Genomic DNA, 20,143 nt, shown 5'->3' with positions numbered 1-20,143 from the left:
GACCTTGCCTGCCAAGAGTTGGGCACATGATGCTTCCATTGCATTGACTGGACTTTAGTCTCAGGAGCATAGTGAGGAAACAGCTTTCATTCTGTATGATCAGTCTGTTGAAAAAGTCCTCCTGCTTTCTACGGCATATTGTGAATAGAGCCTGAGAGCATTTGATTAGTTCCTGCTTCTGGCAACCTCCGCTTGCTGGAAGGTGTGTTCATCAATATTAATGGGGTCGCCCTGGAATTGGAACTGTTTTCACCAAAGTCCGACCATATTGGAACTGAGAATGCCAGATCTTGACTACATCATGTGATGGGGAATCATCACCATAAACCTCTTTCATCTCATCGAATGTCTCCTTTAGTGTGTGGCCTTTCAAGTAAAGGAACTTGAGGACTGCTCTGTATTCCACTGGGTTAATTATCAAACCTCACACTACTTCAGGACCTGTAAAATCAAGACTGTTACCAGTTCTGAGTTGCAAATTGGCACGTGACCTATAGAGTTTTATATCATTACACACGTGAAGTTTCAGCATCTTGTGATAAACAGACGTGGGTCAGGGGAAATCTTTAATGAACGCCCATCCTATCAGTATAAGACATAAAGCAAGTCCAGATTTGAGAACTTAATAACCACAAACTTACTGTAGGCTGCCAGTTTAATAATGACTAGTAATTAATTATACAAGATTTATAGAAGTATTAAACCTTCTGAGGTAACTCTTTACATTAAGTAACTATAATAGTAACTAGTTATTGAAGCAACAAGTGATAACCCATTTTTTTGACAAATGAACTGCAAGCAAATGTTAAAACATTTAAAACATATTTCTGCTGCAGCTCCAGTGTTCACTGCTGTGCATACGCAGCATGAGCAACACAGAAGTTCCAATGAGTCTGTGAAAGAACAATATCCCCAATAACTATGAATACATTTAAGTGGAAAATTAGTTCTAGCCATAATTGGTATTAAATTCTAGATTACCCCTGAAATAGAAAGAAGAAAATCAATTGTTGCTGTTACATGTTACAAGGCCAATCTAAGCGTTCTCCTTCTGTTAAACTGTGATCCCCAGATAAAGGGAATACATCACTGAATTTATTAAACAAAAGATAGATTAAAATAATTAAAAATGGAAAGAAAGGTCTAGAATCCCTGCTGAAATGGTATTTCTGCCCATGCAAACTTTATAACAGCATATTTAACTAGAGCAGTGGTTCCCAACCTGTGGTCCGTGGACCACCAGTGGTCCCCAAGAACTAAAATATGGTCTGCCGTCTCACCATTACTACACCATTGCAACAAGAGTGTATGGTCTTGCGAAAGCCTCTTATAGTGCCAAGGCAATGAGGATGTTCCTGGGGTTATTTGGGATGCTGATTCAGAAAATTGTATTGGATAGACCACATCAGCTCTAGATTATTAAATATTGTTTTCTGTGGGTGAGCAGATGGTGACTTGCAAAGGTAAAGTTTCCCATCACATTAAGTTTAGTTGTGGGTGTTCACTGGATAAGGTATATCTTAATAAAGGTAAAAGTTTCCCTTGACAATAAGTCTAGTCGTGTCGGACTCTGGTGGATGGTGCTCATCTCCATTTCTTAGCTGAAGAGCCAGCATCATGTGGTCAGCAGGACTGCATGGAGTGCCGTTACCTTCCCGCAGAAGAGGTACCTATTGCTCTACTCACATTTGCATGTTTTGCAACTGCTACATTGGCAGGAGCTGGGGTAACAGCGGAAGCTCACCCCGCTCCCCAGATTCGAACCACCAGCCTTTCCGTCAGCAAATTCAGCAGCTTATTAAATATGGTCTTCTGTGGGTGAGCAGATGGCGACTACTGGATGGCATATGTTCTATATCAGAAACTACAGCTGATGTGGTCTATCCCATGAAATTTTCTAAGCCCCAAATAAACAAACCAAATCTAAAGTTGACCAAAAACTGATTTGCAACCCTTTTGGTACTAAGGTTGGAGAGTGGTCCCTGGTCAAAGTGGTCCCTGGTCAAGTGGTCCATGGTAAAAAAAAGCTTGGGAACCACTGATTTAGAGCCTACCAGTGATTGAATCCCAGTTAAGCTTTCAGAATAATTACAGTCATCGCAATGGACTGCTAGAGCAGAAACCTCATTCTTCTTCTCTGCTGTTTACTTTGAAGACTACAAAGACAAAGCTGAGAAAATGCCCTTTTTGGACTATAACTTTTTGAATCCCTCTACCAGCATGCCCAAAATCAGTTGGAAAAGGAAGCACTAATCAAGACGCCAAACTGTAATCTGACCAGTGGATTTACTGAAATAGATGCACAAGGTAGACTAGAGAAAATATGTGTATGTATTCTTGCTCTCCTCTCCTTCCCCGCAAATATCCAGACAGCATGAGACACTGATCACATCAAATTTGAATGCATATCTACATGAAAAATAAAAGAACTTAGGAAAAAAACTGACAGCACAGAGTCAAGGGTCTACTTCACCTCTGTTGAGTTTGAAGGCCTTGGAACTATCTTCCATAATAATATACTTCCTGGTATTACACAGACACTTTCCGAATTTGGCAAGGGAATCTCATCTGGTTCTTCAGAGCTGCCTGTCTAAAAGGAGGAGGTACATCAAATACAGTACATCAAATCAAGAAGCTACACAAGAACATTCTTCACAGTACCTCTGCTAGATCAAAATAAGCAATTGGAATTTTGTCGTTGTTTGCCATTGAGTGATAATAGCAGTACAGGCAGTCCCCGAGCTACAAACATCCGACTTACAAATAACTCATAGTTACAAACAGAGGTGAGACAACAGGAAGTGAGGGAAATCTACTCCTTGGAAGGAAATCCACTTCTGAAACAGTTATCATGAAGAAAAGGGGTCTCCACTGAAGCTTTATCACCAATCCTTGTTTCCACGACAAGCCACATTTTTCAAAATCCAATGATCACAGGGACAGAAAGTGAAGTGAAACCTTCTGAGCAGGGGCATAGATAGCGAACACATACCACAGCAAACACACTTTTAAAATGTACAAAGAGACTCAACTTAATAACAAACCTACAGAAACTATCTTGTTTGTAACTTGGAGATTGCCTGTAATGGTAAATCACTTATATCCTGACTTTCTTCCGAAATAGACTCAATGCGCTTTACATGAATTACAGTGGGCCTTTGGTATCCACTGGTGTTTGGTTCCAGGACCTAATATATATCAAAACCCATGGATGCTCAAGTCCCGTTATATAAAATCCCCCCGGAGTGTGGTGGAGGCTCCTTCTTTGGAGGCTTTTAAACAGAGGCTGGGTGGTCATCTGTTGGGAGGTGCTTTGAATGTGATTTTCCTGCAGGGGGTGGGACTGGATGGCCCACGAGGTCTCTTCCAACTCTATGATTCTATGATTCATGTTTCCACCAGACCCCGACAGATGGTTTTCCAGCAGGCTTATGGAAATATTTTTGTCCTATCCATTTTTCTTGTATCATCATGAGACAAAGAAACAGTTCTTCTTCTTGTTGTTGTTATTGTAGTTGTTATTTTGATCCATAACATTAGCAACCTCCTATAAAACCCGATTTTGGAAACGAAACAAAAGGAACACATATGAATGCTTTGTTTTTCTTTTCTTCTCCTCCTGTTCCTTTAGCTCTCTACAGGTGCTGTCTTGAAGACAGCAGTAAACCTCCAGAGCCTTTCCGTATTCCCAATAATAGATACCAAAGGCTGACTGCAAGCGGCAAGCTAATGAATCACCACCGGAGTGTTTAAAAGGAGGACATCTGAAGTTGTAAACATTACAAACATAGCATAATTGGTCCAACATGAAGATATATACACAACAGGGGAACGACTCAGCAAAAAGATAAACATGTGCTTCGGTCTGTTCCACCGAAATTATGGAGATTTACTTCACCTTGTGTTTAGAAATGAATAAAAGTAAATTTGTTTTTATTTTGTCTAATTTTGGGAAGATATTTCAAAAGATTGGGCCATCTTTCTGCCATGTGTTTGGCACCAACTCCAAAGCAGAAGTGTTTGGGATCATTTACAGAATGCAGAAAAAGCTCAATTTTTCAAATGATAGTGAAACCCACAAACATCTCCAAATACAATTTGCAAATCTAAGAAGCCCAAAAGGCTTCTTTATCAGGAATGGATGTTAAAAGTCATTTTAGGAGAAGGACTATGGTGATTGATGAAGCTCTGTGACCCTCCATCGTCACTTTTTTTCTTCCAAAACAAAATTTAACATTCATGCCTCATGAAGAAGCCTCTTGAACCTCTTATGTTTGCAGAAAAAATAAAGGTAAATGTTTCCCTTTAACACTAAGTCTAGTCATGTCTGACTCTGGGCGTTGGTGCTCATCTCCATTTCTAAGCCGAAGAGCTGGTGTTGTCTGTAGACACCTCCAAGATAATGTGGCCAGCATGACTGCATGGAGTGCCGTTATGTTTGGATAATGTACACATAATTCTTGAGATGTTAAGCTAAGTTTAAGAAGGTGGTGAAGAAAGGTTTGATGAATGTAAAGTTCATGAGGTGTTTGGGACAAAAAAGCAAGGCACGGCAGTAAGCGTTTACCACCCACTATTTTTAGAATCAAAAGAAATTCTGCTTCGATCTAGCCCTAAGCCGCTTTTGGTTATAAACCCCTCTGTCAGCAGAATTTATTTATTTACTCTATTATTATCCTGCCTTTTTCCCAAATGAGTGTTTCATAATCAAGTGGCAGCATAGCTTCTTCATTCAGTGCTGTTTGCAAGGATTAATCAAGGACAGGAGAAAAAACTTCACTGCACATCCATTTGCAAGGGCTTGTGCTTGCTATTGTTTGATTTCATCCCTGGACTGCACAAATCTTTGTGTCATCAGGTTCCATTTTTTTTTTCGTGTCAGGAGCGACTTGAGAAACTGCAACTTGCTTCTGGTGTGAGATAATTGGCCGTCTGCAAGGACATTGCTCAGGCGATCCCCAGATGTTTGATGTTTTATCAGCTTTGTGGAAGGTTTCTCTCATGTTCCTGAATGGGGAGCTGGAGCTGACAGAGGGAGCTCAACCCCCTCTACCCTGGATTCGAACCAACACAAGAGTTTAACCAATTGCCCCACTGGGGGCTCCATCAAGTTTCCAGTCCTCAATTAGTAGCTAGCCTATAGGCAGGGCCAAGCTCAGGGATTCTTTCCCCCCACAATCCTATGCATGTTTTCCTAAAGGCCTTTGTCTTTTGTCTTTACTGCTAGCCACGGTCTTTCGCCCCTTTGATGACATAGTAAAGAAACTCTGTGAGGTAATTTTCTTTTAAGTTTAAATTGCCCCAGGAAGGCCATGCAGTCTCCACCATATTACTTCTGCTTTTCTTTCTCTCTGTGAGGATGCATTTTGCCTCTCTGTAGGCAAAATGTAGCTGCATGGAATTTATTACCTTTTACCTTCTTTAGAAGATGAGGTTTAGTAGGCTAGTTAGCTCTAAGACTTTTCTATCAAGAATGTATTTTTTTTACTTTAATAAATCTTTTGAACCTAAAATTGGACTCTGCAATCCTCAGCCATCCTAAATATTAGAAGGCGATCCCCTGCTCACCAGGTGTACGTTTCTGCTGGTTATGGAGTTTACTGTTGGTACTCTGCTATATTTTGGTCGGAGAGTTATTTTTGAGCCTAACCACTCAGATTCCCCAACAAATACAAGAACTTAGAAGGATTCTCTAATTACAGAAATATAAGATACCATCATATCTGCCAAAGAGGACAGAGGCCCAATTCAGACAATAGTTTGCAGCTTCATAAACATGGTTTACTAACAGTAATAATAAACTTCTTTGTAACCCACCCTATCTCCCCAAGGGGACTCAGGGTGGTTTCCAGAACAAAAGTGGCAAACATACAATGACGTAATGAACAAACAAAACATATCAAAACAATAAATAAATAACATCAATATAAACTTATACATTTAAAGGATGAACCATAGAATAATTAAAACGGATAAGCCTCATCATATGAAGCACAGAGACTACAAGCACAGTTTGCACCTGGTCTTGTCCCCTCTCTTCTTCCATATGCGGCTTTAGGTATGATGAAGATCTTGGTTAGTATAAACCACAACCTCCATTCCTTTATGTCAGAAATGAGAAGGGAAACGAAGAAGAGGCCATAGCGTTACGAAGCCTTTAACTACCTTGTGAATGATACATGCTGCCAACTAGATAGGTAAAGCTTGATTTTGAAAATTTCTAGCAGTTCTGTAAAGCAAAGTGCACTTCCAAATTCTTCACACCATCTTCAGTTATTTACTCCTGCTATACCTTTAGTAACTAGATTGCTATTCTACATTTTTCTGTAAGTACCTGCTTATTGTTCTTCTTCTCGTCTGTGTTTTTCTTGTCATTCTTTTTGTAAGCTTCAAAAGTAGCAAGGTCACTGCTGTACAAACATTCAGTCCACTTTCCATAGAGTGCACACAGTTTCTTTTTGCTGTCCCCAAACAAAAAATCCAAGACAATAAATTTTAGGAAAGAGTAGAATTGCAGATAAATTCAACATTCAGCTTTACAATCTACACAAAATCAAGAAAGAATCAGTCAACTTTGAGAAACCAATGACTAATGAGAAATGTTGGGGAAAGTCACTGAGAATGAAGCTACTGGACAAGATTTGATGGAACGATGCACCAGCAATGTCCTCTGATCAAAGATGACACCTTTTAAGAAAAACGACCCTAAAAAAGAGCATCCAAAAACAAACAGGATACAAATGTTGAGCGTCAGCTCATTAGTGAGCAGAGCGTGAAGTGACATGTGATGTGGCTGTAAAGACTTCAGAGTTTAGAAGGCAAACATGCTTCCTATCTTTTAAAAAAATCACAAAAGGTTTATTTACAATAATAAAGAATAACTGTATTTCTTAATAGTAAGCACTGGGTCTGAACTATTCTAACACCCATCTCTTCTTTTTTTAATAATTTATTTGAGAAGAGAAAATACAGTTATCCAACCAGTCCATCCTCCAGGAAATAAAGCCCGACTGCTCACTGGAGGGAAAGATACTAGAGACAAAGTTGAAGTACTTTGGTCACATCATGAGGAGACAGGAAAGCCTAGAGAAGACAATTATGCTGGGGAAAGTGGAAGGCAAAAGGAAGAGGGGCCGACCAAGGGCAAGATGGATGGATGGCATCCTTGAAGTGACTGGAATGACCTTGAGGGAGCTGGGGGTGGTAACGGCCGACAGGGAGCTCTGGCGTGGGCTGGTCCATGAGGTCACGAAGAGTCGGAGATGACTGAACGAATGAACAAGACATATACTATACATTTCCCTCTCTTTTATTTACGTTCACCCATGTGCTCCCCTTCTCCAGAGCTATCTCTTTTCCTAAAGTCCCACAAAAAATAAAATAAAAAATCAGTTCTTCATTTGGAGGTAAATTCCCATCTTCTTTTACCATTCATTAATCTGTATTTTCATTGCCCCTTTCCAATATTTTGCAATTAATAGTCTAGCTGCTGTTAATAACATATCTATTAAATTTTTCCCCTCTTATCTTTCCCACACTCTTTATTAATTAAAAGTAATATTTCTACTGGATTCCTCCTAATTTTTATATCCATAATATTTTCTATTTCTGTAATAACCAATTCCCAAAAATCTTTTACATATTTGCAGTCCCACCACATATGCATGTAGGTTCCAGTTTCTTGGCATCCTCGCCAACATTTTTCATTATTGTTCTTATTTATAATATTTAACCTTCTCGGTGTTACATTAGTTTATAATAATTTTCTTTTATTCAAATTGACATGTTTTTTAAGTGTCTTGCTTTCCATATCTCCTCCCACTCTTTTTCAGTTATCACTGTTCCTACTTCCTCCTCCCATAATTCTCTTAAAGTTAGTCTTTTCTTTTTCCTGTATCTTTAATTAGTATTTTATATATTTTACTTGTTCCTTTTAATTGCTTGCTATTTTCTCTTTTTAATCCTTTTATTATCAATTCCTCAAATTGTGTTATTTGTTTCCCAGTTTTATTTCGGACCCACCAATTACTATTCCAACACTCATCTCTTCTAAGGTTTCAAAGAGAGGGGGAAAACACCAATCACTACATCTCTCTGACACACACGCAGAGAGAGATCTCAAAGCACACAGCACATTCTCTCCATACTAAAGTGTAAGAAGGAAAAAGTCAGATTCAAAAAGCTTGCCATAGAAAAGTAAACAACCAATCAGAATGAGAACAGAGAGAGAGAGAAGAAAAAGACATATTCCCAGCTGTCATTCAGGAGACATGGGGGAAGGGAAACCCTTAGTCTATACTAAGCTAATTAGCTGCTCTTCGTTGAGGACTTGAGACTTGGGCAGTGTGGAGTAGAATTCCAACAACACTTAGGATTCCTCTTTGCAGGAATTTGGACAGGGCTTGGCATAGGGAAATGTATTAGGACAGAAGTCTTTAACGCCACAAAAACAGCACATTTGTATCCCAAGTACTCTATATGAATTAAAAACTTCACCCCCCTTGAAAATGTATTTAGAAGTTTTATCAAAAAGCATCTTTTTTACCTTTTATCTTGAATATAGCCTTCTACCTTGTGTAATTCCTTTCCAAAAAGACCGCAGGGTTTGAAATTTAACATACATTTTTCTCCAGTTCTGTGGAAGACATTTCAAGTTAAGCTTTAACCTCTTAAAATTTTCACTCAGGTATGATTATATCTGCTTCGTTTCCCCCCTCCCCCAAACCCAACCTTAATAATTAAGAGGATCTTTTGGGAAAAGTTAAATACAAAGGTCTTCAGCAAACATTCAACACATAGATTGGATTTCTGACCACTGTAAAGTGGTAACATAATATAGTCTGACATCACCAAGGAAACAGCTGTGAATGAGCACATTCCAGCCATGTTTTGTCTCTGAGAGAATGACAAATTAGAGACGCTCATATCACCTAACACTTAATTCTTCCAAGCAGCATTATGTGAGTTTTAAAAGACTGCTCTGAGTTTACAGATATTATAAACGTAACTCGCTGCATTTTCAAAACAAGTAGGAAAGACAACTTTCTATCTTACTTGTGATTGGTTATTTCCATATTCCCATATTGCTCAATCCAAAGCTTGCCCACAATAATATTATGCACACAGCATGTAGGATTTGTCCATGTGTATGCTTCATCATGCCTGGAGTTAAAAAGAGAACACAGGCTATTAGAGCCACATATCCTTACCATTTTTTTTTAAAAAAAAATAGATAACTAAATACAGATTTCTAAACTATTTTTCCACTGAGAATAAGTCAAATATTATTTATTACTTATTTTATTTAAAACATTATATTCCTCCCTTCTCACCCCGAAAGGGAGTCAGGGTGGAGCACAACATACAAACAGCAAACATTCAATGCCAGGACATGAATTCATTATATGCATATATAAACATTATGCACTGGCCACACACACAGGCTCTTTGCAGGAATTTTTACACTGCAAAATAATGCTGTTTGAACTGCTTTATATGGAAATTTCAATGGAGGTAAAATTGCATATGGATATACACGCTGACCATATAATGCAGTTCAAACTGTGTATGGGTTCTACACTGATTATACATATAATACAGTTCAAGCTGCATAATTTGGTAGTGTAGATCCAGCCACAGAAAGAAAAGAAAATGCTGATTTGAAGCACCCTTTGAGGTAGTAGTTCCAGCACATTATTCTGCTGACACAAACTAGATATTTGCATGCCCAACACAACAGCTCCCCTGTTCCCAGAGACACGTTAACTCTTGGATGCCTCTAAATCAGGTCATTTTCAAACTAAGCACATTGCTGGCCCTGATTAATTTATTTCAGGTCAAATGCTGTCTATTCTGTTCAGACAGCAAGCGTAGTAGAGATGGAGAATTATATCAAAACAGGACTCGAGTTATTCCAATCAAGAAGCATACCCACCTTACTAATATCTAAACTAATATGAAAACTAGCCTGCAGCCCAGCAGTGACAAAGCACATATTTCCATCAGCCTGAAATAATACAAGTGAAATCCTTTGACAGGAACATAACAAGCTGCCTTTCCAGAATGAGGCACTTTCTGCATGCAAAAACAGTGCCTTGCCATCAAACTGTGCCTTGCTAAATTCTGTTACAAGAATGCACAACAGCTCTAAGATATGGATATCTGATAAGATGCAGTTACTAGTTGGATTCTATAGAGACTTCACATACAACGCAAGGACTGCAACGGACTAGGATATTTCAGAGAGACAATGGACCAATTTATTTAAGCCAATACTCTCCACGGGATAGCAAGATGGTACACTATTTTTGCTGAGTTTGCCCCTTACTGCTGTCCAACCTCTGCTATTATTTTGAGATAGCTGGGTTAATATCCACACCCAAAGACAGTGGTTGTATTAATATATTGTCAAAGGCTTCCATGACTGGAATCACTGGGTTGTAGGTTTTTCGGACTATATGGCCATGTTCTGGAAGTGTTTTCTCCTGATGTCTCGCTTGCATCTATGGCAGGCATCCTCAGAGGACCTCACAACCACTGAGGATGCTTGCCATAGATGCAGGCGAAACGTCAGGAGAGAATGCTTCTAGAACATGGCCATATAGCCCGAAAAACCAACAACAACCCAGTGGTTGTATTATTTTGACTGCTATTTTGACCGCTTCAGACACTACAGTATATACCAGGCATGGGCAAACTTGGGCCCTCTGGGTGTTTTGGACTTTAACTTCAACAATTGTGGGAGTTGAAGTCCAAAACACCCAGAGGGCCCAAGTTTGCCTATGTCTGGCATATAAGATTCAAGGGATGCAGCCACCCTCCCTCGGGTTAGGATACTGGTTTACTGGTTACCTGCTGATTGTGGTCAAATATTCCGTATCTTTGTACGATGGTTATGATACCATGCTTTTAGTAAAGACAGTAGTGAGGGCAGCTTGACAACTAGCCTTGCAATAGCCAGAAGCAAAACAAAAAAGCACAGCAAAGTCTCTCACACTGACTCCTGCCTGTAACATCCCACACCAAGAACTAAAGACAGTGCTTAGAACAGCTTTCTTCAACCTAGAGTCCTCCAGTAGTCTTCGTCTACAACTCCCAGTATTCCTACCCATTAGTCATACCAGCAGTGGATGATGACAGCCTGGAGGACACCAGGAAAGGAAAGGCTGATCTACTGACTGACAATCAAGCTAAGATCATACACCTTTATATACATAGCCTGAAAACATAACATTTTAATTATCTTGTGCATTTTTATTGTGTCAGAAGCAAATTGAGAATATACTCCAAGTCGCTTCTGGTGTGAGAGAATTGGACGTCTGGAAGTACATCGCCCAGGGGATGCCCGGATGTGTAACCATCCTATAGGAGGCTTCTCTCATGTCCCCGCATGGGGAGCTGAGGCTGACAGAAGGGAGATCTTCCTGTCTCGCGGATTCCAACCACCGACCTTCAGGTCAGCAATCCAGGTTTAACCCATTGCGCCTCCATGGCTCATGGAACCATGAAACACAAAGTCGTTGCTCTTGTGCATGAAATGAAGTTTGTCTACACTGAACCACCAGAAAGCAAATCACCCACTCATATGGATATTTTTTGGATTTTGGAATTCCAGAAAGGGATGCTCGACCTGCATCTTCTTTGCTGTTCTTTCAACACATTCAATCAAGCTCCTACCCAGCCCAAATTAACTCTCCCTATCCCTTAGTCTCACCACCCACACTGCCTGTACTTCATATGTATTCAGATTTCACAGCCGCATGGAAATCATCTATTCTACATTTACACAGAGTGAAGAAGAGCCTTCAATATATTTAGGACTAGAGTATATACCTGGCTGCCTGGGTGTTGGAGGGGCCGCTGCCCTCATTTTTGCTTGCTTGCTTCCTCCCCTCCCTTCCTACCTTTTCCCCTTTTTCTGCAATCCTTTCTTTCTTCCCTTCCTCTTCTTTCATTTCTTTGCCTATATTCTTTCTTTTCTCCCTTCCTCTCATAAAAATGTGACTTTTCTTTCCCTGTGACATCACAGAGGACCACTTCACCTAGCGACAATCCTTCACCTAGCAACAGCCAATTCAGTGACATCAAAGGAGGCCACATCACCCAGCAACAACTTTTGTGGTGCAGATATTACATATTTTGTCTTTTATATAAATAGATGAGGCCCAAATAGCTAGCTGCTCCACAGCTATGCCAGAGGCAGCAACCTGAACCATCTGCCTTGGAAGTGATTTTTTTTTTTGCCTAAGTCAGTCCCCCTACCTTTCCTTCCTCCATGCCTATATGATCCCATCTCTGCCAGAAAAAGAATTTAGCTTTTATAGATTCATGCAGTAATACGATATACATGCTACTAGCATTTTGTCTTATTATAACTATAATATAGTGAAGTTGCCTGACCTACTTACTCAAGTAGTTGTAGAGTTATTATTCCCTTAGGTTCAGCTTCAACGCTCTTTCCCCAGAACTTGAGTTTAGGATAAATGGAACCATGAAATATGAAGTCATTACTCAGGCCTTCTGCATAAAAAGCACTGACTGGTGGATGATGACTAACTTGTTCCGAAATGAGTCTGAATCCAAGATCTTCTCTAAACACAAAAAGAGATAGTTGAGCCAAAGTTGCAAAGAGACTACAAAAAAAGTCATCAAAATACAAGGACTGTGCAAAAAAGGAAATTTGTTAATAAAAACGAAGGTATCACATGAGCAATAATGTCTAAACCAAAACCATTTTGGATGACAATCCTATTGCATTTTCCAAAATGGACATTTAACAGCACAATAAGGCAAAAGTCTTAATTACTGCCACTACGTAGTGACTTTAGCATAGCATATAACACACACTGACTAGTTATACCACATGTTTAAGAGGATATACTTGGATCTGCTCATTAAGCCAGTTAGTCAAATTCATTAAGTATTTATTACCTGACCAGTTCATATGTCTCTCCAAGTAATGGGTTGAATGGCTTTCCTGTTCGTTCCCACTGAGAGGCAACGGCAGAGACAGCAAATGCAGCTACACACTGGGGAGGGAAGCAGTTTAAATGCATATTTACCACCGTAAATATAACTCAAAAAATCCTGCTACGTACTTTTTTGTTGAAGAAAATATTTCACTATCTTAAAAAAATTAAAACAAGATGTAATATGCCTGCAGGAAACACACATCTGAAGAGAGGATGAAAAGTTTTTGATTGATAAGAAACTAGGAGAAGAATTTATCTCAGCAGGATTAAAAACAATGAATGGAGTTGTGTCCTAAATCTGATCACAATTGAATCCAAAATTAATACTTCCTGCTGAAAAAGGTAGATATGTAGGGGCTGAAATATCTATGCAAGGATTAAAAACTTTAGTAGTTGGGATTTATGCTCCAAATATTAACAAAATGAAGTTCTATAAAGAACTCTTGACAAAGTTATCAGCCCTCAATTATGAAAACTGGTGCCTTATGGGAGACTGGAAAGGAGTGATTTTGCCAAAGAAAGACAAACTCTCAAGGAAAACAGTTAAAGCAACTCAAGGTAAACTACCAAAAGTTTGTTTTGATATGATGGAAATCTTAGGAGTGGTGGGTATATTGGGATGTATAAATGGGGATGCTAAAGAAAATGCATATTTTTCAGAAAGACATAAGACTTTCTCTAGAATTGATATGATATGGCTAACTGCCAAACCCCCAACTCAAGTTCAAAAGACAGAAATCCTACCCAAAACAATCTCAGATCATAACTCAGTGACTGTAAGTAATTAAAAAGAAAATAAAAACATTTAGATGCCAACTGAATGAATCACTACTGCAAAAGGACATAATTAAGAATTGTAAAGAAAAATTGAAAGAATATTTTGAACTTAACTTAAATCCAGGTGCAGGCATTCAAACTGTGTGGAATGCCAGCAAAGCTTATATTAGAGCAGTGGTCCTCAAACTGAGGCCCGAGGGCTGCATTCGACCCTCCAAGGTCATTTACCCAGCCCTCGCTCAAGGTCAACCTAAGTCTGAAATGACTTGAAAGCACACAACAACAACAACAATCCTATCTCATCAGCCAAAAGCAGACCCACACTTTTCATTGAAATACTAATACGTTTATATTTGTTAAAATTGTTCTTCATTTTAATTATTGTATTGTTTTTAAGTAGTTTTTGCACTACAAATAAGATATGTGCAGTGTGCATAGGAAATCATTCATGCTTTTTTCAAATTATAAGCCGGCTCTCCAACAGTTTGAGGGACTGTGACCTGGCCTTCTATTTAAAAAGTTTGAGGACCCCGGTATTAGAGGATACTTTATAAAATACAACACAGAAATGAGAAAGAGTAGACAGAAAAAAGTTCAGATGATTTCAGATGAAATAAAAAATAAAAAATATTGTTAAAATTAATATGAAACAATAATAATAAAACTTTATTTGTATTCCGAGGGGACTCAGGGCGGATGTAGTAGTGCAGTAGCATACACAAAAGTTTGAGAGAGAGAGAGAGACCAGGGAGAAAGACAGAGACGAATAGACAATCAAAACTATTTCCACATTAAGCAGCACTTAAAACGAATCTAGCAGGTTGGCTATTCAACCGTTGGGTATCTGCTTTAAAAACAATAACAAAGCACATGCAACTTTCCAAAGCGGAAGTACCTGCATTCTTTCTATGGGGTCAGAAAGTGAGCTGGCTTTATGAATTAAGTATGTGTGTTCCATGTATTCTGTCAGTCGCTGTAGGAAACTTAGCGGCTCATTAAAAATGACCGGCATAGTGATCTTGGACAGCTCCTAGTAGAATTTTAAAAACAGTGTTAAGATATACACCAATTTACATACATTACCTTGTTAATAATTTTGATAGTGATTTGTCTGTACCATTGCAAAACAAACAAACAGCCCCCAAAACCCCAACTCTGATCATCTTGAGAAAATTGGAGAATGGAGCCATACAAAAAGAAGGAAATAGGCTCCTTCACAAAGGTCTACTTTTCAAAGTTAGAGGACTTCTACAGTAATCATGAAGCTAGACCATGCTGTCAAGGGTAACCTTTACAGTACATCGTGATGTGCAAACATAATGGCAAGAGCGGTTAAGAAGAGAAATAACATTTTGCTGAAACTGAGATTGTATTTGGATTAAGACCTTCCAATTCATCGTTTGTGCTCTCTTTCTAATGTTCTTCTCAGTTGCAAGTAACACAAATAATTCATTTGAAAATAATTCTAGACTTTGTGAAAACTTGGCAAAGAATTTCAGCAAGAATTTCCTGGTGTCTCAGCCTCTCAGTGGAATATTTTTTCATTGTCTTACGTTTCTACCTTTGTGTGTGCGTGCACGGTGTCTTGTGGCAGTGACTCAATCTCTGGTTTTCTATTGCTATTTTTATCCTCTATTTCACTTTAATGAGGTGTCTTAGAAACTTTTTGGAACTTGTCCATTATTCACCTCTGGGTGAATTACAGACACTGAAAAAGGCTGAGGTCTATGGTGAAATAATTTAGAGCCACATTTTCAATGTCTTCTACAGCAACACAGATAAGACAATACACATGTTTACATCAAAACTGTACACATGTATTAATTTGAGTCCTTTTGTATATAGGATATAATCATACAACGCATTTTAGTACGAACTCTGGGCATCTTTATTGCAACTACATACCATTCCAATGCACTTTCTTAAGATGCTCCAAATACTGAAATCATTTCTGGAAAACATTGGAGAAGGTAGGCTTGTCCTATATTGGAATGGAAGCAAGAGACCAAGCTGATTAATCTCAAACAATATGTTTATTTCTAGAAGATGCATCTTAAGATGCATCTTAACTGTAAAATTAATGCACTTTAATAGCCATGGGCTCAATGCCATGGAATCATGGAATCGTAGCTTTACTACATCTTTTAGTCTTCAAATTGTGCTTGAACCTCACCAAATCACATCTTCCATGGCGGAGCCTCCAGCGGCACAATGGATTAAACCCTTGTGCTGGCAGGACTGCTGACCAAAAGGTCAGAGGTTCGAATCTGGGGAGTGGGGTGAGCTCCTGTCAGCTCCAGCTTCTCATGCGGGGACATGAGAGAAGCCTCCCACAGGATGGTAAAACATCAGGGCATCCCCTGGGCAACGTCCTTGCAGATGGCCAATTCTCTCATAACAGAAGCAACATGCAGTTTCTCGAGTTACTTCTGACACGAAAAATAAACCTCCCATGATTCTATAGCATTGAGCCATGTCAGTTAAAGTGATGTCAAAACTGCATTAATTTTACAGTGTACCTGAACCCAAACCAAGAATAAGGAATACATAGATCTCCAAATTTTGTATTGGAATTCCTATTGTTTTTCACCACTAGCAATACTGGCTAGGGCTGATGAGTGTCACACTCAAACACTGGTAGGATAATACATTCCAGATCTCTGGAGAAAATGTGTAAGACAGTGACCCAAAACAAAATTCTGAGCATTGACCTATCTACACTACTAGTAACTACTCCCGCCCCTCTTACATTTGTAATTATATGAGACACAAGTGGAATGAATAATTTAAATCATTTTCCAGAAATAGTTGCATGTAACCTCACCAAATGTGTTGTGAAACGGCAACCTAAACTATGTCATTGGTTTATAGGAAACCAATTCAGACATTTTGCTAGGTGTTGTGTCCCAATTAGCTGGTAAACCAATGGAAAACTAGGCAATAGGACACAATGGACGGGAAAGACAAATGAAGTTGTCCTCTCTTGTTCAAAATGTAAAGGGGTTGGTGCAAGCACTAATTTCTAATGCCCTTTTTAGGGGCTCTAAATCTCAAATTGAAAGTGGAAGAAAAAAGCGACATTTCATGAGCATCATCCAGTAGGTTCCCACAACCGTTAGACCAGAATGCAGATGGCTGTCACAGCAGTGCTAGTCATGCCTCTCTGCAAGATAATAGCGGCCTTTTCCAATTCCTGCTTGAAGCACAGAAGCCTGCCAAACCCGTTTCACTAGAGCCCATAATGGAACAGAAAAAGTGAACATGCATATCACAGGTAGTAACAGCTTTCCAACACAAGCATCCCACTACTATAATACATAACCTATACCACAGTATAGAGTAGGTCTGCACAACCTTCGGCCTGGCAGGTATTTGGGACTCCAACGTACCTGTCCAAATGTATCTCTCTCTAGGAGCCAGCTAGAAGGTTAAGATCATCTGGGGGAGGCCCTGCTCTTGGTCCACCTCCTTTGCTGGCATGGTTGGTGGTGATTAGAGACAGGGCCTTCTCAGTGGTGGCCCCTCAGCTCTGGAACCCCCTCCCAAATGAAATCAGATCAGCCCTTTCCCTCCTGACCTTCAGGAAAAGGCTAAAGACATGGATGTGGAATCAAGCATTCAGTTATTAACCCACTAGAGAATTATGGAATAGCGCAATGACAATTTGGAATGGCCATGGATTACGATTTTGGGTAACGTGATTTTAATAAATGTTTTAAGGTTTGATATGCTTTTAAGGATTGTTTTAATATGTATGTTTATTTTATATGTATGTTTACATGGCATTGAATTGTTGCCTATATATGTAAACTGCCTTGAGTCCCCTACGGGGTTGAGAAAGGCGAGGTATGTAGTAATGATAAAGGTTTTTCCCTGACATTAAGTCCAGTTGTGTCCAACTCAGGGGGTTAGTCGTCATCTCCATTTCTAAGCCGAAGAGCCGATGTTGTCTACAGAGAGGTCATGTGGCTGGCATGACTGCATGGTGCGCTGTTACTTTCCTGCTGGAGCGGTACCTATTGATCTACTAATGTTTTGCATGCTTTCAAACTGCTAGGCTGTTAAAAGCTGGGGCTAACAGCGGGAGCTCACGCCGCTCTCTGGATTTGAACCTGCAACCTTTTGGTAAGCAAGTTCAGCAGCTCAGCGCTTTAACTCACTGTACCATCAGGGGCTATAAGTAGGGTAAATATAGGAGCCATCGGTGGTGCAATGGGTTAAACCCTTGTGTCAGCAGGACTGAAGACTGACAGGTCAGAGTTTCAAATTTGGGGACAGTGTGGATAAGCTCCCTCTGTCAGGTCCAGCTCACCATTCAGGAACATGAGAGAAACCTCCCACAAAGCTGGTAAAACATCAAACATCTGGGCGTCCCATGGGCAACGTCCTTGCAGACAGCCAATTATCTCACACCAGAAGAGACTTGCAATTTCTCACGTCGCTCCTGATACAAAACAATAGGGTAAATAAATAAACTCCCAGAAGCCCTGGCCAGCTTTTTAATGGTCAGAAATTGTGGAAGCTGTAGTCCAAAACACCTGGAGGGCAGCAGGTTGTGAAGTCCTGATATAGAAAGATTCTTCAGTCATCTGTGAGTTTTAACCAGATTCACCACCATGATAGTCATATATTTTATTAGTTGTTCAATTCATCTCTAGGCTGCTAATATCATTTTCAAATTCTGATCCAGCTACAGGCCACAAATCTGTTCTGAAAAGGTTGAGAGATTAAAGAAGGCAAGAATAATTTTGCCATCTCTGCTGCAATAGGAATGACAAAATTGCAAGCATCAAGGATTACTCATTATTTCTATGTGGGGCCAACAGTTACTGGGTGACTAAGAGAAACAAAACATGTTTAATGAATTAGAAACCAAAATGATGATATTATCAAAAACATGGGAACATAAACTCGAACTATTTGGACAATTGCATGATTGCATATGGAGATCTGACTTCATTCTAAGGATAATGTGTTCTATTTTATTTTGAAGCTGTTTTACCTGGGATGTCCCAGTAAAAATACAGTCCTTTCCTGAACCAGGATTCTGAATATCATGTCTTTTTCTTTCCAAGGGGAAAACCAAAATGAATAGCACGTATGTGACTGAACTGATCTTTTATGATTAGCCCTTCCTCACTATCCTGGAAAACAAACAATCCTAATATAGTGTTCTATCCCCGAATTATACTTTGAACTTTGATTGTGCTTTTCCTGCATAGCAGGGGGTTGGACTAGATGGACCATGCGGTCTCTTCCAACTCTATGATTCTATATGGAAATCATTTAAACAGTTCCACATATCTATTCCCACTCCATGGAGGCAGATAAAAAGCATCAAGGAGTACTTTTAGGGATATACAAAAAAAGATCCTATCTTTAAAAAATAAACTTAGGTGCGGTAGAACTTTCTAGTTTACTTCCTTATCTCAACTCCTTGGAAAGGTTATTTTTTTACAGTACGTTTGAACTCAACTGGGGTCTTTTCATAATTACAGTGTTATGATTCTACTTTAGCAGCTATGATGTAATCCGTTGAGATCTTAATAAGGTAAGGGTTTTCCCCTGACATTAAGTCCAGTCGTGTCCGACTCTGAGGGGTGGTGCTCATCTCCATTTCTAAGCTGAAGAGTGGCATTGTGCGTAGACACCTCCAAAGTCATGTGGCTGGCATGACTGCATGGAGCGCCGGCACACCAGAGCGGTACCTATTGATCTACTGCTTTCAAACTGCTAGGACTTACATCAAGTAATCAATCCCAAGATGCAATTATGGCAGTTAAAATGGTGGTGGTGTTTTTCTTTTTCTTTTTTTTTTAAAGAGGGTTATTCTTTCCCCAAGTATTTTCTTGGCCCTTTTAGGACCAATCAACAGGAGTACATTTTCCCAATCCTACACAGAACTCACAGAGGCTTTAAGGAAAAAGATCCCTCAATATTTATAAGCATTCACACAGTTTTATGCCTGCAATGGCTTCTTCGTAAATGTTTCTTTTCCTCTATTTTCAAATTAGGGGACTATGTGTTTGCTTCTACAGTAAGTAAGGTCTATGTGTTCATTCACAGGGGATATGCTCATGGTTGGACCGTAGTTACCTGAAACCACAGATATGACCAAATACCATTAAATTAGCTGACTTCTGGTCCCTGCATACTAGACTTTCACTTGAGGATTTAGAGATTCCTAGAGAAGTATTCTCTTCAGGAATTTGCTAGGTCTTTCAATACAACTCTTTGGTAATGTCTAGGGCCAGCATACCATAGAATCACGTGGAGAATTAATAGTAATAATAATAATAATAATAATAATAATAATAATGGTCCCAGTGGTGATTGGCACACAGGGTGCATTGTCTAAAGACCTTGCCCTGCACTTAAACACAATTGGCCCTGAC

General features: G+C 39.4%; 1 protein-coding gene across 6 annotated transcripts in view; it reads right to left on the bottom strand.

The window, feature by feature from the left end:
* The window catches only part of OSBPL1A (oxysterol binding protein like 1A), a 119,437-nt gene that overhangs the window by 10,300 nt on the left and 88,994 nt on the right, over positions 1-20,143 (bottom strand). For all 6 annotated transcript variants that reach the window (XM_060775178.2, XM_060775177.2, XM_060775181.2 and 3 more), the window contains 8 exons: positions 15,654-15,729; positions 14,644-14,778; positions 12,931-13,028; positions 12,408-12,590; positions 9,055-9,162; positions 8,546-8,635; positions 6,335-6,461; positions 2,474-2,590 (listed from right to left, as the gene is read on the bottom strand). In XM_060775178.2, the coding sequence (XP_060631161.2) occupies positions 2,474-2,590; positions 6,335-6,461; positions 8,546-8,635; positions 9,055-9,162; positions 12,408-12,590; positions 12,931-13,028; positions 14,644-14,778; positions 15,654-15,729 (934 nt within the window). The remainder of the gene's footprint in view (positions 1-2,473; positions 2,591-6,334; positions 6,462-8,545; positions 8,636-9,054; positions 9,163-12,407; positions 12,591-12,930; positions 13,029-14,643; positions 14,779-15,653; positions 15,730-20,143) is intronic.

Source organism: Anolis sagrei, chromosome 4, assembly GCF_037176765.1.
Source record: "Anolis sagrei isolate rAnoSag1 chromosome 4, rAnoSag1.mat, whole genome shotgun sequence".
In the NCBI taxonomy this organism is placed as follows: domain Eukaryota; kingdom Metazoa; phylum Chordata; class Lepidosauria; order Squamata; family Dactyloidae; genus Anolis; species Anolis sagrei.
Note: the sequence above shows the minus strand (reverse complement) of the source record. Positions and strands in the feature narration are given on the sequence as shown.